We start from the raw sequence: 19906 nt of genomic DNA on the forward strand, positions 1-19906 counted from the left end.
ATTTCTACGGTTTAAATCGATTCAACAATCAAATACAGCATGCAAAAAATACCTCAAAACAATAAATGAAATATTTGTGCAAAATATACTAAAATATAATATGTACATGTACACAATGCAAAATTATGGTATGTTAGCGTATTAAGAATATTAATATTTTTAACAAATAAAAAATAAAAAAAATAACAGTACAAACCTACTGGATGCAGTATTCGTTCATCTATAAAAATTAAATACCTAAAAACACTACACCACTCCCAAAATGGGACAAGCGTTATTAAAAAAATTAAAGTGTAAAGTGTAAGTAACAAATTCCGTTCAATACAAGTATTTCTAACTACTAGATTTAATGAAGGCTGATGAAGGTATAAATTATTATAAACTGTTATATAAAAATGACACTGTATTGACATACTTTTCTATGTGCCCGTTTAATTTTTTTTAATGTACAATACATATTGTAATGATGTGCATTCAGCAGATCGACAGCAGAGACCCGCACACGTCCCGACACCCGCGCAACCCGATACCCCACTCATTTCCACTTCGAGGCATCCAAGTAGGGCAGCCGTGAGCGTATTTAAAGAGACTATCGAAGAAGAATCATTCTTGCGGCGATCAAGCTCTAGACTCCCTGGCTAATCAGTGTAGTGTAGTGAAGTGAACAGGTAGCCCAATCTGAGTGGTGGAACTCTGTAGTGAGGAGATCCGCGGCTCGTAGTTGAACAGGATCCGTGTAGTCGTGGAGTGAACGACTACCGACTTGGAGTTGCATGGGTGACTCTATAGTTATTGATATTTTGATTTGTGGGAGTGTTTGTGCTTACACTGTAGTGAAGTGTAAGGAGGTACGACACTGTTTCAAACGATCTAAAAAGCGCGCGAACCATTGTGACGTCATATGATCATATTTTGTATGACATTTCTAACGTCTCATTTAAAATTACATACAATTTTGTTTACTTTGAAGTCTAACAGTTTTTGAAGAGATGGTATTGAGTGTGCTTTTATGCTTTTTCTCATGAGGATCTTTCAGTGCGTCACAGTTTTTCGACTTCTTTCTAACGCATTAAATTGTATGTGACAAAAAAACGCACGTCTCTGATTACATTTCGTCGGTGACATTTATAACATTTATTCTAGTTGTCAATAGATAGCGCTATAATCGAAAAAAAATTATTTACTAATTATAAATATATCTACGAATATAATCTGTACAATTTATAAGACTATACAAATCAAAGAAAATACCATTTTATAAATGCAATAAACACAATTGACAATGTTTTATGCCAAATTGCAAATAAAATGTGACAACTGTCAGATTTAACTAAAATGTCATGTTAGAATAAATGTCACTAAAATGTATATTATCACGGACTTACCTTTTTTCTATTATTTGTGACGCACTGAAAAATGCTCATGAAAAGAAGCATACTATGGAAAATAAACGTAAATACTATGAAAGTGTTGTTTAATACCATTCTGTTAAATTAAAACCATTGAAACTTTCTCTCGATTTTAATCGTTTTTAGGGGCCAAACGAAAGACAAAAACAACTTTTTTTCTTTGAGATATATTTTAAATTATGTTCTGTTGTGATTTATAGCACCTTTTTCGAATTAAAAATTTTATGCAAGTTCTCTATTGGCTCCAAGGTTAGTTGGAGGTTTGCCACACATTTTCCCATAACTTTATGAGGGTAGCTATATTGTTACAATATTTATATTTCTATTATAAACTAAAGTTTCAATGAAATACTTATATTGAACAGAGTTTAGTAAAATACTGAAAAGCAACTAACCATGCAACATACCTAGACGCAGCCCGGTTTGCCATTTCTTCTGAAGTTTTGATCAAATGTACATACCACTCACCGACGTTCACATTATTTACCCTCTCGTATTTCTTTATGAATTCGTGACTTTTCAGAAGGTTGTACTTTGGTCTGTCCTTGGGATCTTTTACTAAACTGGAAAAGAAAACAAGCGGTTAGTACAGTACTCCGCAAAATTTTTGGAAAACTTATTTGATATTTGTATCTTGCGGTATAAATTTAAGTCATTTTGTCCGAATCTCTTGTCCGATTTAAGTGATTTTTTTAATATCTTATAGCCTTATTCTTTAACAATATCGCTGTAATAATATTGTTGTTAGACAGGTAAATTGTCATTGTATAACGGGTGTACCAATCAAACTGTGTTTTTTCTCAAAGCATTTATAAAATACTGAAATTAAAACCCAACTATAGCCTCAGGTTTTCTTAACAGTCTGTTTTTTGATTCATTCGCTTATGTTGCATAATCAAAAAGTTAAGTACTTTCATAACTAGCCATGTTTTTCCTCAATACAGGGTTTTTTGAAGTTATACTTCTTTACCGGCGATAGAGGGTGATTTTTTTATATGTTAAAACCTATCAGCCAGGCGCATGCGCATTATAACTTTGTTCTGATTGGATGTTCAAATGACATGTCAAAAATTATCCGATATGGCAGCTGTGGTTTGGAGGTAAAGGTAAACAAATGTATAATATATTAGTTTTATTATTGTGAGGACAGAAACAAAAAAGTTTATAATATTGTAGTGACTTTTAAATAGTTTTTAAAAGCAACAGGTACGTAATAATTGTTAATGTATCATGGGTATAAACCTACCTATTTGATCTGCCAAAATACATAGTATGTAATACTTTTATTTATATAATTTGATTACCATCAAAATTTCTATCAATATTCACCTAATATATTGTTTTCTTACTCTATGTTTTGTTGTATTTTTTCAATTCTAAATCATTTCAATTCAAAATTAAAATAATTTGATCAATTTTCAAAATATCAAAATATCACAAGTTTAATCCGTTTAGTTAGTCGATCTTCGTAAATAATGACACATAGTGTCCGTGGCTGAGCGGAGAAGGCGAATGAATTCCAATACCAACCGCTCTTATCAGCGCTGGTTCGAGTCCCAATAGAAACTTTCTTTTTTGTTTTTTTTAATACATTTTATGATTGTAAGTATATTTATTATATAATTGTATTTTCAGAAAATACGTATTTAGTTAAAAAAATTTTCGACAATTAATGTTCAGACATCATTTGTGGCTTGTTTAATGTGTTTGTGTGTGTTTTATTCTTTTATTATTTTAATTTTTGGCACTGTTCTAATAAAAATGTTTGAGAAGTAGTAAGTATAAATTAGTTTAATATTTAAACAAAATATAAATAAAAAGTATATTAATTTCGTTTAAATCATATAATAGAAGTATAACTTCTTACGTGCGTACAAAGTACACACACATTCTTTTTTTTTATAAGCACGACAAACGTTAACGGATAATTCTGTATGAAAAAATAATGACAGTTTGCTTTATAAACGTATGTCCGCAAATGCTTCGTTTCCGAGATAAGGAGTGTTGAAAATATTTCTTACAAACTGACGATTTACTTATTGCTCTAAAACCGGTTGAGATATGCAAATGAAATTTGGTGGGTTTTTAGAGGTAGTTATTGCGCATTTTTTTAGATACAATTACGAATTTTATATGGCTAGTTGTTAAAGTACCTAACTCTTTTATTATTCAACATAAGCGAATTAATCAAAAAAGAGAATGTTAAGAAAACCTGAGGCTATAGTTGGGTGTGACGAACTTTGAGAAAAAAACACAGTTTGATTGGTAGATCCGGTATACAATGACAATTTACCTGTCTAACAACAATATTATTACAGCGATATTGTTAAAGAATATGGCTGTAATACATTTAAAAAATCACTAAAATCGGACAACAGGTTTAGGAAATTCAAGTTATCAAAAATGACCAATTTATAAGGTGGGCGGTTAATTTTGCCGGTGAATGTAGTAATAATATAAAAATTGAGCGAGGGTTAGACAAGGAGATCCAATGTCACCTAAACTTTTTAATGCAGTACTTGAACATGTTTTTAGGAATTTGGATTGGCTGACTAAGGGAATAAAAATAGATGGAGAATATCTAAACAACTTACATTTCGCCGATGTTATAGTCATAATAGCTGAGGACCTAGGAATGGCAAGAGAGATGGTACAGGAACTTGAAAATGTAGTTTTAAATACAAACATCCCAAAAAAAAAATAATGACAAATTTGGTGCCCAACCAGAACATCAGTATTGTTGGACAAGAAATAGAACTCGTAGATAAATATTAATACCGAGGACATGAAATTATGATTGGCAGGAATAATTAGACCCATGAACTAAAGAGAAGAATCAGCCTTGGTTGGGCAGCATATGGAAACTGAAATAATCAAAGCCTGAAGAGAAATATATTTGATCATCCCAGTTTTGACATACGAACCAGAAACACAAACAAACTGAGAGTTACGCAAAGAAGAATGGAGCGATCCATGTCAGGAATAACTGCGGGACAAAACAAAAAACAAAGAGATCAGGAGAAGAACCAAGGTGACAGACGTCATCAAAAGGATTGCCAGACTAAAATGGAGATGTGCGGGACACATAGCTAGAATGAGAGATTGGCGATGGACAAAGATGTTATTGGAATGGAGACAAGGGAAGACAAGACAAGCGTCAGTCGACCATCTACACGATGGACTGGTGAATTGAGAAGGCTAAATATAAACTAGATAAGAGCGACGTAACATAGACGAAGTTGGAAACCCGAGGAAGAACCCTATGTTCAGCAGTGGACTTTTGCGGCTGGATGACTTCACAAGTAAATCTAGTTGTTTACTTACCAATATCTGACAAAACTCCTAAATTCTTCTGAGAATCCCTTATCCGCTGGTAAAGTTGGTGGATCTTGTCCTATTACTTTGGTGAGCACCTCAAAATCAGTCTTACAATCTTGGTAAGGAAACACTCCCGTCGCCATCTCAACCAGAGTGATACCAAGCGACCACACATCTGCTCGAATGTCATAATCGGGATTCTGAGGGTCAGGAGGCTCGATTCTTTCCGGCTGGAAATTAAAATATTCAATTAATACAGTTTTTTAAATATCTACGTAAAAGGTTTGTTTTTTTAGTTTTGCATATAGCTGCTTAGAGGGCACCACCAATAAAACCTTCAGAATCTTTTGTTCACATAAATTCAGAGAGTCATTGCGACACAACAAGTCGTGTAGATACAGTGAATTTTTGAAATTAGCAAGTCAGTCGAAAAATTCGAGACATCAAATATGACCCATTATGTGGGGTGCCCGTTTTTCGTTCCGGTCAGTGTACATCATAATTTTTTAATCTGTATATACCTGAATTTCTAAACTAAATATTCTATATTATATAATATACTTACAGCCATATATGCCGCACAACCAGCACTCCTAGTTTTCGCCATTGAGTCGACGAGTCTTCCACTAATACCAAAATCACAGAGTTTAACGTTACCTTTTGTGTCTAAGAGAATGTTTGAAGGCTTTACATCTCTATGCATAACGTCATGTTTATCTTTTAGATATGACAATGCGGCAACAGTCTAAAATATAAAACACATGTTATATTGTAATATTCAATCTTTTAGAAGAAAGTAAAAAAATCATGGACAGTCTTACAAAACTGATACCATTAGACATCTGGCAGACTGGACTGGAAACCATGACTTATGGTTCTATGAAAATTACCCCTGTTGAGCTGCCCCCCCCCCTCCACCCTCTTGCAGAAATCAAAATAGCGCAAATCAAAAATAAATAAAAAACAAATAGCGCTATCAGCTTTCATATCCCGCAGATTAAAAATTTTGAGCTAGTTACACTGGACAGGAATTTAATATTTTTTGTGGGGGCCTGAGCCAACGTTGACTCAGCCCCCCCCCCTACTTAAAAATAGACATATTGAATTTCGAAGTGATATAGTATCGATTTTTGAGCTCATCCCCTTAACTCCCAAACAACCCTGTAATTGATACAACTGAAGAGAAAAATGTTGAGAAAAATATCGTATTGCGGATATAATTCGTATATATATTCTAAAAATAAAATCTTAAAATATGCACATTTCGATTATTAAGCTACAACCCCTTCGCAAGAAAACCTCCCCATCTTCCTGGCTAAAGAGAGAATTGTATGTACTTGTTTTCTCTCAGTAAGGATTTTAGAGTGAAACATGGCTCACGTGGGCAGGGTGGCTTTCCTGAAGTAGACCTATTCTCCATTGTAGAAAAGTATCTACCTACCTGATATCCGTGATTCTCACATTAATATTGATAAATCAGAAAAAACAATACTGCTAGGACTAGAGAAAACGAGGCATACGTTTTTTTAGATAAAAGTAACCACTGAAAGACAAGAAAATTACTTACCGCAACCGTCACTTTTCCTAGAACTTCTTCTGGAATTGGTTGTTTGAATCTTCTTAGTAGCTTGTCAAAACAAGTATCCATAAGCTCCATACAAATCCAGACCTCGGAATCAGTTATAAAACAGCCTAAACATTGCACTATATATTTACAGTCGTGTGATTTCAGTACTACTTCTATATCCATAATTATTCTTTTGTTTTCATCACTATTTCCTGAGCGTCTCATTTGCTGTAAAAAATAAAAAAGCATATTAGAAAATGCTAGAAACTTACAAGTGTTATCCTTTGTATGGTGGTTTGTGTTTACAATAAAAAGAAAAGGCGTACAAAATAATATTAAACTCTGAAAATCTAAAATACTTTAAAGATGATGACAGCAGCTACGATGGAGTAGAATTGATTAAAAATAAAACAATCATTTGACATGTATAAACTACCAAGTATACCGGGTGGTGAATTGGAACACGGGCCATAGGAAACTCAATGTAAAAATCTAAACTGTTGAATTCCTGCTTCCCTAATTATTTTACATCAAAAGTCATAAGAAACTATTTGTAGAGAATTGAAATCTGTATTAAAAACAACTGTTAATATTGTTCTACGAACAATAATTATTCAAAATTTTGTAAAAATATAATACAATTTTCAGAGAAATACGCCAAAGTTACGCCACACACAGTGCAATAATGTGTATAAGATTGCATTCGGTGACAATGAATTTATTATTTTAACAATTTGAACTGTCAATTTCTTTATTTATTTTATCATTTATTGTTTAAAACACAATAAAGTTGATCAGATACCCTCAGTTGAGGAGAAAGTATTAATAATAAAGATATTTTCTTCAGTCAATAATGTGCTCACTGTCAGTTAAATAGTAACGTGTGGCCTAACATGCCCACACATACCTACTGCGGTAAATACATTATATTCTTCAAAATTTTGGAATGTGTTTAAATCGTAGAACGATTGTAACTTCTGTTTTAATACAGATTTTAATCCTCTACAAATAACTTCTCATGACTTTTGATGTAACATAATTAGGGAAGCAGGAATTCAACAGTTTAAAATTTTACATTGAGTTTCCTATGGCCCGTTTTCCGATTCACCACCCTGTATGTATTGATTACAAAGTATCGATCTGGAAATATGCCTTTGCGATGATTCAAATAGATCTGCTGAGCTCTCTTCTCTAAAACAAGACCTAATCCAAAATGGTTACCGCGAAAATCATATCAACAGAAATCATGATTCCGGAAATCCAATAATAAAGTCTAAACCTGTCACAAACAATGTAAACATCTCTCACAAACAATCATTGTTGGAATGCAATAATATTGTTAGGTAGGTACCTATACATATTTTAAAATAAATAATGCATCTGCTATCAATCGTTTGGTATCGATATTAGTGTCGACAACTAAGCTCCTAAAATTATATTGAATTACAGTGAAAGTAGATAGTGCGAATAAAATGTCCCGAAAACCATTATCAGCTGCAGAACTGCAAGATATTGCTAATAATTTATGGGATTCCGATGATGAAGAATCTCCTGAAGTAGGTGACATTAAAATTGACTCTGAAATTCAAGATCATTTTTCGGAAGCAAGTGAAGAGGATGATCAGCAAGTAGTATTGAGTGATAATGAAGAAGAATGAGTAGCTACAAGTTCCTAGATTTCAGAGTGTGTAATTTTTGAAACTAAGGATGGAATTAACTGGAAGAGTCAACCACAACCGACAGGACGTATACGATCTTGCGACATAATAAAAAGCAAAACGCACAAAGTAATGTTAGCCCCTGGTCAAAGTGTAGATGATCCTGTTGATTCCTTTTGTTTGTTTGTGGACGAAAAAATTATAAACGAAATAGTGAAGTGTACAAATGAAGAAGCTGAAAAAGTCCTGGGGATAGAGAACTGGAAATATTGCGACTCTACAGAGCTATATGCCTTTATTGGACTACTACTAACTGCAGGCTGCAGGGCACCTGAGTGCCAACATCCATAATGTAGATATACTTTGGAGTAAGTCTTATGGACCTACTATATTTAAAGCTACCATGGGGTTAAAACGATTCAAAAATTTGCTAAGATTTGTTCGATTTGACGATAAGGACACGAGGTCTGAACGAAGGAGGGACGACAAATTAGCAGCAATACTCGATGTGTGGAATCAAGTCAAACAAAACTTTCAGAAATACTATTTACCAGGAAAAAACAAAACGGTAGATGAGCAACGTGTTACGTATCGAGGTAGGTGTCCTTTCAAGCAGTATATGCCTTCAAACCAGATAAGTATGACATGAAATATGGCAAATCCTTTAGGTAGATCGCACCCTCAAAGTAGACCGCATACTATAGTAACACCTTTTATTAATCTAGACAATTTAAATTTAACTTTAGTAAAAAATGAAAAAATAATATTAGAAATATATGGGTAAATATGAATAGTACATTCACGAACAGTGGTGGGCCCAAAGGACCCGAGTTGCCCGGTTACGTAAGTAAAATGTGTTGCCCGGATAAATGTTAAAGAAGTTTTCACTTTTTTCTTTTTCAAACGCAATTTTTTATATATATATATATATATATATATACATTAATCCAACAATTTTGTTCTACTTAAATTTTTGTTATTTTGTATGGGGTATTTATGTGCGTTACGCATATTATCAGACCTTATCCCATTAAAATAATCATATCAAAACATCATAAAAATTATTGTGTGATATTAAATAGTAATTTCTAAAAATAAATACGGTACTATTGTTGGCAAATAAATAGTTAGTCTTAAGGCGAACCAGATAAGATAGGAAGGAATTAATTATTTTGCGTATTTTCCCAGTATTAAGGTAACTTGATTGCGTGAGGATATTTTGAATCTAATAGTAGAGGATCCGATATAAGGTCGACGTACACCGATCTGTTTAATGGATAAAAATTATTTGATATGTAATTTAGTATGTTAACAATATTAAAAAGGAGTGTCCCATATAATTTTTTTCCGACTGAAATTAATTATTAATTAAAAAATTACTTTTTTTTATAAATAAAAAAAATTCGGGCCGGGCAGATATTACTTTAGATTCTTTGGATCATTTGAAACAAAACAGGTCTTTTGTAATTTTTCTTAAGTTGATCGTTTTCGAATTATAAACAATTTAAAACTAAAAAAAAAAAACGAAAAATCACAATTTTCAAGGCTCATAAACACAAGTAAAAAATACTATTTTTGTCATCATCAAGTACATAAATTCAAGTGCAAACCTTCTTCCATCAGGTCCCGATAAGAATTTTTGCCATGTTTTACTCTAAAATACCGGGTGTCCACTTATATTTTCCCCCATTTTAACTGCCTATAACTTCTAAACGGCTCAAGATAGAAATATGCGGTTTTCGCTGAAATGTTTTATTTTAGTAAAAGTTTTGTCTGAATGGACTGAATTTTTTATATCGCTTTCAAATACGAAAAGAAAAATGGCGGATTTTTTGAAAAAAAAACGTTGTTGACTTTTTTTAATGGAACGCCCAGTATATTTTTTTGTAAATCAAAAGAAAGGTCATTCACCTATCCAGCAATATAAAGCTTTTCAAAATCGGTTGTCAAATCACTGAGTAATTAATTTTTAAAATGAGAGGTGCAACGTGGATATCACATACCTAAATAACATAATATGTGATTTCCACATTGCATCTCTCATTTTAAAAATTAATTGCTCAGTCATTTGACCACCGATTTAAAAAAAATTTATATCGTTGTATAGGGAAATGACCGTTTTTTCAAGTTTTTAGGTAAATGACCATTTTTTATGTCGCTTTTAAATAAAAAATGGCGGATTTTTGAGAAAAAAACGTTGTTGACTTTGTTTATTGAAACACCCAGTATATTTTTTTGTAGCTTGAAAAAACGGTCATTTACCTATCCATCGATATTAAATTTTTTAAAATCGGTTGTCAAATAACTGAGCAAATAATTTTTAAAATGAAAGATGCAATGTGGAATCACATAAGATAATATCATTTTGCTTAGTTATGTTATTTAGGTATGTGATATCCACGTTGCACCGCTCATTTTAAAAATTAATTACTCAGTGATTTGACAACCGATTTTGAAAAACTTTATATCGCTGGATAGGTGAATGACCTTTCTTTCAATTTACAAAAAAATATACTGGGTGTTCCATTAAAAAAAAGTCAACGTTTTTTTCAAAAATCCGCCATTTTTCTTTTCGTATTTGAAAGCGATATAAAAAATTAATTTCATTCAGACAAAACTTTTACTAAAATAAAACATTTCAGCGAAAACCGCATATTTCTATCTTAAGCCGTTTAGAAGTTATAGGAAGTTAAAATGGGGGAAAATATAAGTGGACACCCGGTATATTTTTTTAATTGCTAATGAGAAAGTTTTCTTATGGGCGATCGGGCTGCATTAACAATGTTTTAAAATAAAATAAGTCCAAAATACTTAACAAAACTGATAGAATAAGGTTTGAACTTAAATTTAAGTACAGTAAAACTTCTGTTAACCGAAACAATTAGGGGAGGAGGCCGTTTCGGATAACAAGAATTTCGGTTAAAAATAACATTGTTTTTTATATTCTTCTGGTATCAAATTACACAGTATTCTTGGTCAAAGTTGGTATTAAAAATACTATGAGGTGATTTCATAATGTGTTGTAGGTATATTTAATTGCGTTCTTTAGTTGTAAAAAAGCAATTTTGACGATGTTGACAAATTAACATCGAAATGTTTCCGTTTTGCGATAAAAATTGACTTTTTATTGACGAAATTATTGAAACAGTCAGCCGTTTCGGTTAAAAAGGTTTCAGTTAACGGAGGTTTTACTGTACCTACTTCGTAATTTGAAAAATGATATTTTTTACTTATGTTTTTGAGCCTTGAAAATCGCAATCTTTAGTTCTTTTTTAAGTTTTAAATATGTTATATCTCGAAAACTATCAACTTAAGAGAAAAATTACAAAAGACCTCTTTTGTTTCGAATGATCCAAAAAATCTAAAATACTATCTGTCCAGTGTCTGTAAATTTTTTTTTATTTATAAAAAAGTCATTTTTTAATTACTAAATAATTATAGTCAGAACAACATTAGATAGGGCACCCATTGTTTTTTTATAATTTTTAACATAGGCACTAAATTACATACCAAATAATTTTTATTCATTAAACAGATCGGTGCAGGTAGACCCTATATCGTATTCAAGTATATTCAAATGGGAAATAAGCCACAATTTTACCTAAAAATGATTTTATTAACGTTTCGACGCCCAAGTCGGGTGTCGTTGTCAAAATACAAAATAATACTAAATAAACAAAAATGTTGTTGCTTAGTAAAAAATTCTTCTAATAATTTATTTAATCTGACTTATTTATATCGGCAATTCGGACACGTATTATACATTTTAAAGTAGACGACTTTAAAATGATATTGCCAATATTGATGAGTTGCGTTCCTGGGACGACTTTACTAAAAGATAGTTCATTCGATTACATGAAATCAATCCCAACTCAAGAATATCCGCCATAAAAAATCATAGCATGTGATCTGTCTTTAAAGAGACAACCAAATGCAACGGTGGCAATGAAATTCTCGCGTTAGAGATTCCATATTCCTATTCGTATCTTAGACTATAATATTGGAGATCTGACCAATAAAAACAATGCAATGTTTAGAACAAAAAAAAAATGTATCGGCACCTATCTTGTAAAAATAAAACAAAATTATTGTAAAAAGCAATCGCAGCAGACCAAATAAACATCATCATCATCAATGAAGTTACAACTCTTTGCCAGTCTTTGCTGCATTTCTTGTTGCTTTCCATTCTTGTTGGTACTGTGCCACTATTTCCCATTGTCTCACTCCCATTTTATCCCGAGCTCTCTGACTGTACCTTTCCACCTTTTTCTAGGCCGTCCTACAGATTGTCTCCCATCTGGTGTTTATCTGGTCTTTAACAACACATCGTTTCCTTGACATCGTCTCTGCTTTTCACGTTTTTCCATGAAGTGTCCTTGCTCATCTAATCTTACGTCAATAAAAACTTTTGATGATGATGTATGGATGTCAATGGCTGTCTTGGACAATCTTGTTGGACAATTTGTCCAACGTGTATAATTGTTACTGAATAGTATTAGTAATATAATTAAACAAAATGTATAATTCAGTTTGATAAAGGAAACTAAACTGGTATAGTCGATTCACTAATCTGATACACAATTGTCTACACTACAATCACAAATAAAAATGCACTGTATAGAAATAAACAAACCAAGACACTTTGAATGTTCGAGGAGCACTCCCAAATCATGATTTGGGAGTGCTCCTCATGCTTGTTTATTTCTAGTGCATCTTTATTGTAATTATAGAGTAGCCAGTTGTGTCCCAGATTAGCGAATCGACTATAGGTACAAATGTTATATCATGTGTTATCAATTATGTTATATTTTGTTTAGACGCCACTGTGTTATGTTATATTTTGTTTAGACTGGTACATCGGATATAGACACCTACAGTGATAATTATTGTTTTGCCGTGTCAACGGACCGTTATCACCTGAAATGATAACTTCTTAATAAATTTGAGCATTTTTCCTTCACAGTTTTTTCACTTAAGTCACCACTGAACAAATCATTTTATACAGAATAAAAGTCACATCAATAGAACAGCCGTAACATACAGCTAAACATTAAAAAAAAAGGAATAAGTTAAAAAATCTGGGGAAAAAATAATGCACTTTTGATACCCCTAGATAGGAGTTTCAAAAACAAAGATAAAGACTTACCTTAACAGCTATAATACTTCCACTAGGTTTGTGCCTCATTTTTACTACATGACCACATGTACCATTTCCGAGTTCTTCAATGTGTTCCATATCTTTTATGTCAGTTTTATACATTACACCATCCACTGTTAGATCGCCACTAATTTTCATAATTTCCTTTAGTTTCTTTTCCGTTTCTACATCGTCATTTTGTCTAGTGGTGAAGATTAGGTTTTTAGGTCTAGCCAAGACAGGGCTTCCGTTATTACTATTAAGGCCCACTAAAAAAACAAAAAGTAGGAATCTAGATTTGTTTTAATAAAAAATCTATTGTTACAATAAAATCACAGAAAAAATATACACAGTAAAATATAACAATTATTTTTATTGGTTAAAATAATATCACATAATACTTTCAATGTGAAAACAATACTAAAGTAAGATGAAGTAGTTTTCAATCCTAATAGCAATATTAATAACATTTAAAAATATTAAAATATTACTAAAAGATTTTTAAATTAAAAACTTATTGGTCCATTTCCTTGGTAACACCTCCATGGCTTCTAAAATTTGCAAGCCAGATGGATGCTGAAGCGAAGAAGACAAGAGGGAATTCAAAAACTTACAATTCACGACCCCATCTGTTCAGCTGGTAAATTCCAAGTATGGAGTAGCATGCCTACGTTCTTTCCGATGAGACTCCAACAAGAGTCGAAAATCGTCGATTCAGAGGACTGGACTGCGCTCCGTATTCTAATTGAAAAATAAGATTGTTTTGCCTTCGCATTGCAACTGAATAAAAATGGAATTTTTATTTTATTTTTATATTGGTTGTGGTATATTGGTCGGGGAGTTCGTGGGGTTCAGTGTCGGAGGCAGAACAATGGTTCCATTCTAATAGGCTGTTTCTCAATACAACCAAAACACAGTCCTTACTTTTTTCAACTAGAAATATTCCTGATGAACTGGACAATGCATCCTGTGCTAAATTTCTTGGTGTTCTGCTGGACCCTGGTCTGATATGGGATGCTCATACCACCTCTTTAGTGGCAAAGCTATCATCAAATACATTTTTGCTTCGTGGACTTTCATCCTGTGTTTCCGCTTCCATACTAAAGCAGGCATATTTTTCTTTGTGTCACTCACATATCTCCTATGCTATTCTCGCATGGGGCCTTAGTGCAGGAGCGAAGGATGTATTCAGACTGCAGAGAAGGGCCATTCGCATTGTCGCCGGCTTGCCATATAGAGCCGATTGTAGACAAGTTTTTATAGATTGGAAAATATTAACATTACCTTGCCAGTATATATATGATATATCGGTCGACCACCTACAAGATGGACTGACGACTTAAGAAAGGTAAATAAAAACTGGATGAGGGCGGCGCAGGATAGATGGGGTTGGAAACGAGGGGAGGAGGCCTATGTTCAGCAGTGGACTTTTGAGGCTGGATGATGATGATATATATGATAATCTTATATATGTAAAATGCAATATGCATAAATTCCAGACTCATGAACAGATTCATAATATTAACACACGCTTTAGAGGGAACCTTGCCCCAAAGTTTCGTAGGCTGGAGAGGTGCAGAGATGGCCCATCATGTCTGGCTATACATTTCTTTAATAAATTACCCCTAATAATTCGAGAACTGCCCTTAGATACATACAAAATAAAAATCAAAGAACTTCTTTTGGTGGGTGCTTACTATTCTCAGGAGGAATATCTCGGGGCTACCCTGTTGTGATAGTCCTACAGCTCTCTTAAATGTTCTGTGTGCTCTTGTGTTTTATGCTAATATTCTAACTTTGTGTTAAGTATTTAGACTAGGTGATAAAATTTTATAGATTTTACTTATTAAGTGTTAGCTTGCCAATGTATTTCAATGATGCATTTTAACAGACTTTGACTTATGTAAATACTCTGTATATTGACATCAATAAACTGAATTGAATTGAATTGAACTTCTTTGAGTAACTAGGTCCATTTTCTGTTGGAATTTACCAGCTGAACAGACGGGGTCGTGAATTGTAAGTTTTTGAATTCTCTCTTGTCTTCTTCGCTTCAGCATCCATCTGGCTTGCAAATTTTAGAAGCCATGGAGGTGATACCAAGGAAATGGACCAATAAGTTTTCAATTTAAAAATCTTTTAGTAATATTTTAATATTTTTAAATATTATTAATATTGCTATTAGGATTGAAAACTACTTCATCTTACTTTAGTATTGTTTTCACATTGAAAGTATTATGTGATATTTATTAGTATTATTTATAAATATTATTAATATTTATATTATTTATTTATATTAAGTATTTATCACTATTATTAATATTATTAATATTGCTATTAGGATTGAAAACTACTTCATCTTTCAATTGCCAGATGACGCTAGTCACCTAGTCCATTCACGTCAGTTGCGATGTGGGGAATAAACTCTCGGTGTTGGTCAATTGGAGTATGGAGTAGCAGGCCTACGTTCTCTCTGATGAGACTCCAACAAGAGTCGAAAATCGTCGATTCAGAGTGCTGGACTGCGCTCCGTATTCTAATTGAAAAATAAGATTGTTTTGCCTTCGCATTACAACTGAATAAAAATGGAATTTTTATTTTATTTTTATACTGGTCGTTACTTCTTTGAGTAACTAGGTCCATTTTCTGTTGGAATTTACCAGCTGAACAGGTGGGGTCGTGAATTGTAAGTTTTTGAATTCCCTCTAGTCTTCTTCGCTTCAGCATCCATCTGGCTTGCAAATTTTAGCAGCCATGGAGGTGTTACCAAGGAAATGGACCAATAAGTTTTCAATTTAAAAATCTTTTAGTAATATTTTAATATTTTTAAATATTACTATTATTTATTTATTTATTAGTATTATTTATAACTATTATTAATATTTATATTATTTATTTATATTAAGTATTTATCACTATTATTAATATTATTAATATTGCTATTAGGATTGAAAACTACTTCATCTTTCAATTGCCAGATGACGCTAGTCACCTAGTCCATTCACGTCAGTTGCGGTGTGGGGGATAAACTCTCGGTGCTGATCACTTGGAGTATGGAGTAGCAGGCCTACGATCTCTCCAATGAGACTCCAACAAGAGTCGAAAATCTTCGATTCAGAGGGCTGGACTGCGCTCCGTATTCTAATTGAAAAATAAGATTGTTTTGCCTTCGCATTGCAACTGAATAAAAATGGAATTTTTATTTTATTTTTAATACTAAAGTAGACTGAACACCATCTCATTTAAGTAGTTGGCAGTATTGTTTATCCTTAGTATATACACCCTATATGGCATTCTCAGTATAGCGAAATTTCATTATTCATTAATTAGTATTATACTGTATATTACTGGAGCTGTGGGAAAAATCAACAGTGAACTCTTAATGTAATTATTAGATATGCGGATGATATAATAATTCTATCAGATACTATTGAAGGTTTCCAAACTTGATTGACTGTATTAACAAATAAGAAGAAGAAATGAGCATAAAAATTAAACAAATTTTTAGTTTTTAGCCGCAACTGACATCCAGATGCAGAACTTTAATAATTAAATGGGATCCAACTTGAAAAAGTTCACAAAATGAAATATTTGAGAACTGTCCATAACGGACCAACTAGATCCAGACATAGAAATAAAATGCAGAATTCTTCTTCTTGTAGTTTCTTCTACTATCGGAGGTTGGCTATCATCACAGCTATCCGTACCTTATTGGCGGTTGCTCTGAAAAGATCTACTGAGCTGCAACTATACCACTCTCTTAAGTTTCCCAGCCAGGAAATTCTTCTACCTATGAATCTTTTCCCCCGCATTATGACTCTCATATTTTGCACCTCGAGTAATGTGGCCCAAATATTCCAGCGTTCTTGTTTTGATGTTCTTTATCACCTTTTATAGCCTTCTTAACACTTCTGCTTTCGCAACTTGTTGGATCCATGATATTTTCAAAGTCCTTCTATAGCACCACATCTCAAATGCTTCCCACTTCTTTATGTTGTCTACTTTTAGTGTCCAGCTTTCCATTCCATACAACTAAGTCAGAAACACATAGCATCTTATTCATAGCTCTTATTCTCAGCTCCAGAGGAAGGTCTCAAAGGACTAAAACTACTTTCATTTCAGTTTAGAACCAAGACAAAGAATGTTTAAGTGCTATGTTTGGTCTGTCAGAGACAGATCCTGAAGATACATTGGACAAGAAGAAAAGCTAATGAGGAAGTACTAAGGAGAGTCGACAAAGATAGAGAACTGCTAAAAACTGTTAACCCGGCACCTGCCACGTGGGGTGCTACTAGCACCCCATAACACATTTTTATCAAATATTTGGTATTTCAAGTTTGGTAACAGTGCTGTGCGTCATAGTAGCTTTCCATAATATTATATAGCATAGATATGTTAGCGTTTAAAGTGGTTATTTAGTGTCATTCTGAACTTGTAGCTCTAAAGTCGAATTGGGGTGTCATCATCTGGCACTTTAAGTTTTAATTTTTTTTGTATTTTTGATAAACAGGTCAAATTTACATTATTTATTGAAATAACTGACTTAAATTATTAACATAGACTCTATACTCACTAAATCTTAATTTTTTTAGATATTTTACTTCACTTCGTTTATTATGGCTTGGTAATTGCTAATTTGCTTATAACACCTTTTTCATTTTATTTTTTAACTTTTATAACATATTAGTGGCTAATAAGTGAATAAAACATGTTTTTTTATATTCTTGTGTTACTCAACACATTATTTTGTTTTTTAAACAAGTAGATCACAGAAAATTTTTATGGGGTTCTGTGAGCACCCCACGTGGCAGTTGACGCCTTGCAAAGCCACGTGGCAGGTGCCGGGTTAAACACTGGAAAATATCTTAACTGGGACATATTATAGTGAGAGGAAATCGACAGAGAATACTACAACTGATGCTTAACCTTCCGATGACCAACCTTTTTTGGTTACACGGATGACCAACGGGGGTAAAAAATGACCCCAAGTCAAAAATGACAATTAACAAAAAAATGAAGTTGTTTTAATAAATAAAATAATGTATTCGTAATTTTAATATTAGTATTGTATCAATAAATATGTAATACAGTAGACTCCCGTAAGTTCGGCCTCAGTTAGGATCTAAACTTGAGCTTTGACACCAAAGAGATGATAACGGTCGCCTTGTGTGCAAATGCTTTGGGCTTTGGGGATCCACAATTACACCTATTTGTCATTGGCACAGCAGTAAAACCGAGAGCGTTTAATAACATAAACGTGGAAACTCTCCCAGTGTATTATCGGTCACAGAAATCAGCATGGATGGACACATATTTGTTCAGGGATATTTCGTTTAAGAATTTGTTCCCAAAGTGAAACAACATTTGACAAAATTAAAACTGACATCAAAGCCCTTCTACTTCCTAACAACGCACTTACTCATCTGGAAGATATTCAGTGTCACGATGAAAAGAAATTAGGCTGCTGTTCCCAGTGTTCAACAGCCAATAGATCAAGGGGCCATTGGTTGCTTCAAGAGAAAGTATTGTCGAAAACTGCTTTCTGAAGTTCTTTCTAAACTGGAGAGTAGTGACCACTTATGACTTAGAAGTGCTGAAGAAGGGCAGCTAATATGAAGGATGTTGTGTATATGTCGGCAAAGGTATACGACGAAATACAAGCGTCAACTTTTGTAAAGTCTTGTAAAAACCTTTGGCCAAATATAGAAGATAAGATTGACCAAGCAAACACAACAGCAGATGAGTCAAACAACGTTCTTGTTAACGAGCCTGATGTCAATGCAGCTCTATTGCACGACCTTCAGCAACTACCGAACTGTGAGCTCATTGTTGAAGATGTTTTTGAGTGGATCAACTTTGAAAAGCAGCTACACAACGAGGTTTTGAAGGACGATGAAATCGCCGAGTGTGTCATTCGCCAGGAAAATGGAAAGGATAACGACACAGATGCTGCTTAGATAGAAGAGGAAGTTGAAGAAAATAAAATAAGCCACGCTGAAGGTAAAGTAGCTTTGCAACTGGCAGCTACCTATATCGAACAGCAAAAATGAGCAACTGCCATCAATGTAATGTTTATTAAAAAGTGGCGTGACTTAGCACACAAAATAATCATTAGAAAAGAAAAAAAATAGCAGTTAAGTGTTTATGAAGCCAAACCACCAATGCAGAGTAATATTTTTAAATTATATTAGGCATACTTAGAGTTCTGTAAGTATTGTTTTGTAGTGTTTGTGTCTTTTCATCTGTTAAATATATATCGAAATGCCGTTTTCAGATTTGGATTCAGAAGAAAAACCTACATAAGAATCAATCAATAAATCTGATCTGAGTATTGCAGGAGCGGCAACGCAATAACACACACACTTTTGCGAATTTATGAATGAAATGTTTTCGTTGAAAATTTTTCATAAAATATAGGGAATTTTTTTTATTACGAAATATGAGGGTATCTAGAATCATATTAAAGTTAAATAAAAAAAATAATGAGTTTAAAATTGAAAATATTTCTGAATTTATTAAATAAAAACATACGTTGGGGTCCAAATTTACCCCCCTTGGTCATCCGAAGGTTAAAGGAAAATAGAGGGTTGTAGATGTGTGGGGAGAAAACAAGTTTCAAACTATTCATGACTAAAAAACATTCGTGAATGGACTCAGATATCAAATGCAGGACAATTATTATTCCATATAGCAGAAGATCGGCTAACCTTTGTAATGGTGAACGCCAAGGTCAGATAAATAAATCTAATATAGCACGTGAAGAAGTGGCGTGATGCTCTTCCACAAAATCTTGCATAATTATGCCAAAAAGCACAAT

At 33.1% G+C, this 19906-nt stretch overlaps 1 protein-coding gene across 2 annotated transcripts in view; it reads right to left on the minus strand.

Annotated features, from left to right (window-relative positions):
* Window positions 1–19906, minus strand: part of LOC126886823 (dual specificity mitogen-activated protein kinase kinase 7-like) — a 67452-nt gene that overhangs the window by 36186 nt on the left and 11360 nt on the right. For both annotated transcript variants that reach the window (XM_050653887.1, XM_050653888.1), the window contains exons 2-6: window positions 13099–13358; window positions 6295–6522; window positions 5293–5472; window positions 4734–4957; window positions 1817–1972 (exon numbers count right to left, since the gene is read on the minus strand). In XM_050653887.1, coding sequence (XP_050509844.1) covers window positions 1817–1972; window positions 4734–4957; window positions 5293–5472; window positions 6295–6522; window positions 13099–13358 — 1048 coding nt within the window. The remainder of the gene's footprint in view (window positions 1–1816; window positions 1973–4733; window positions 4958–5292; window positions 5473–6294; window positions 6523–13098; window positions 13359–19906) is intronic.

The sequence above is a fragment of the Diabrotica virgifera genome, chromosome 6 (genome assembly GCF_917563875.1).
Source record: "Diabrotica virgifera virgifera chromosome 6, PGI_DIABVI_V3a".
NCBI lineage: Eukaryota > Metazoa > Arthropoda > Insecta > Coleoptera > Chrysomelidae > Diabrotica > Diabrotica virgifera.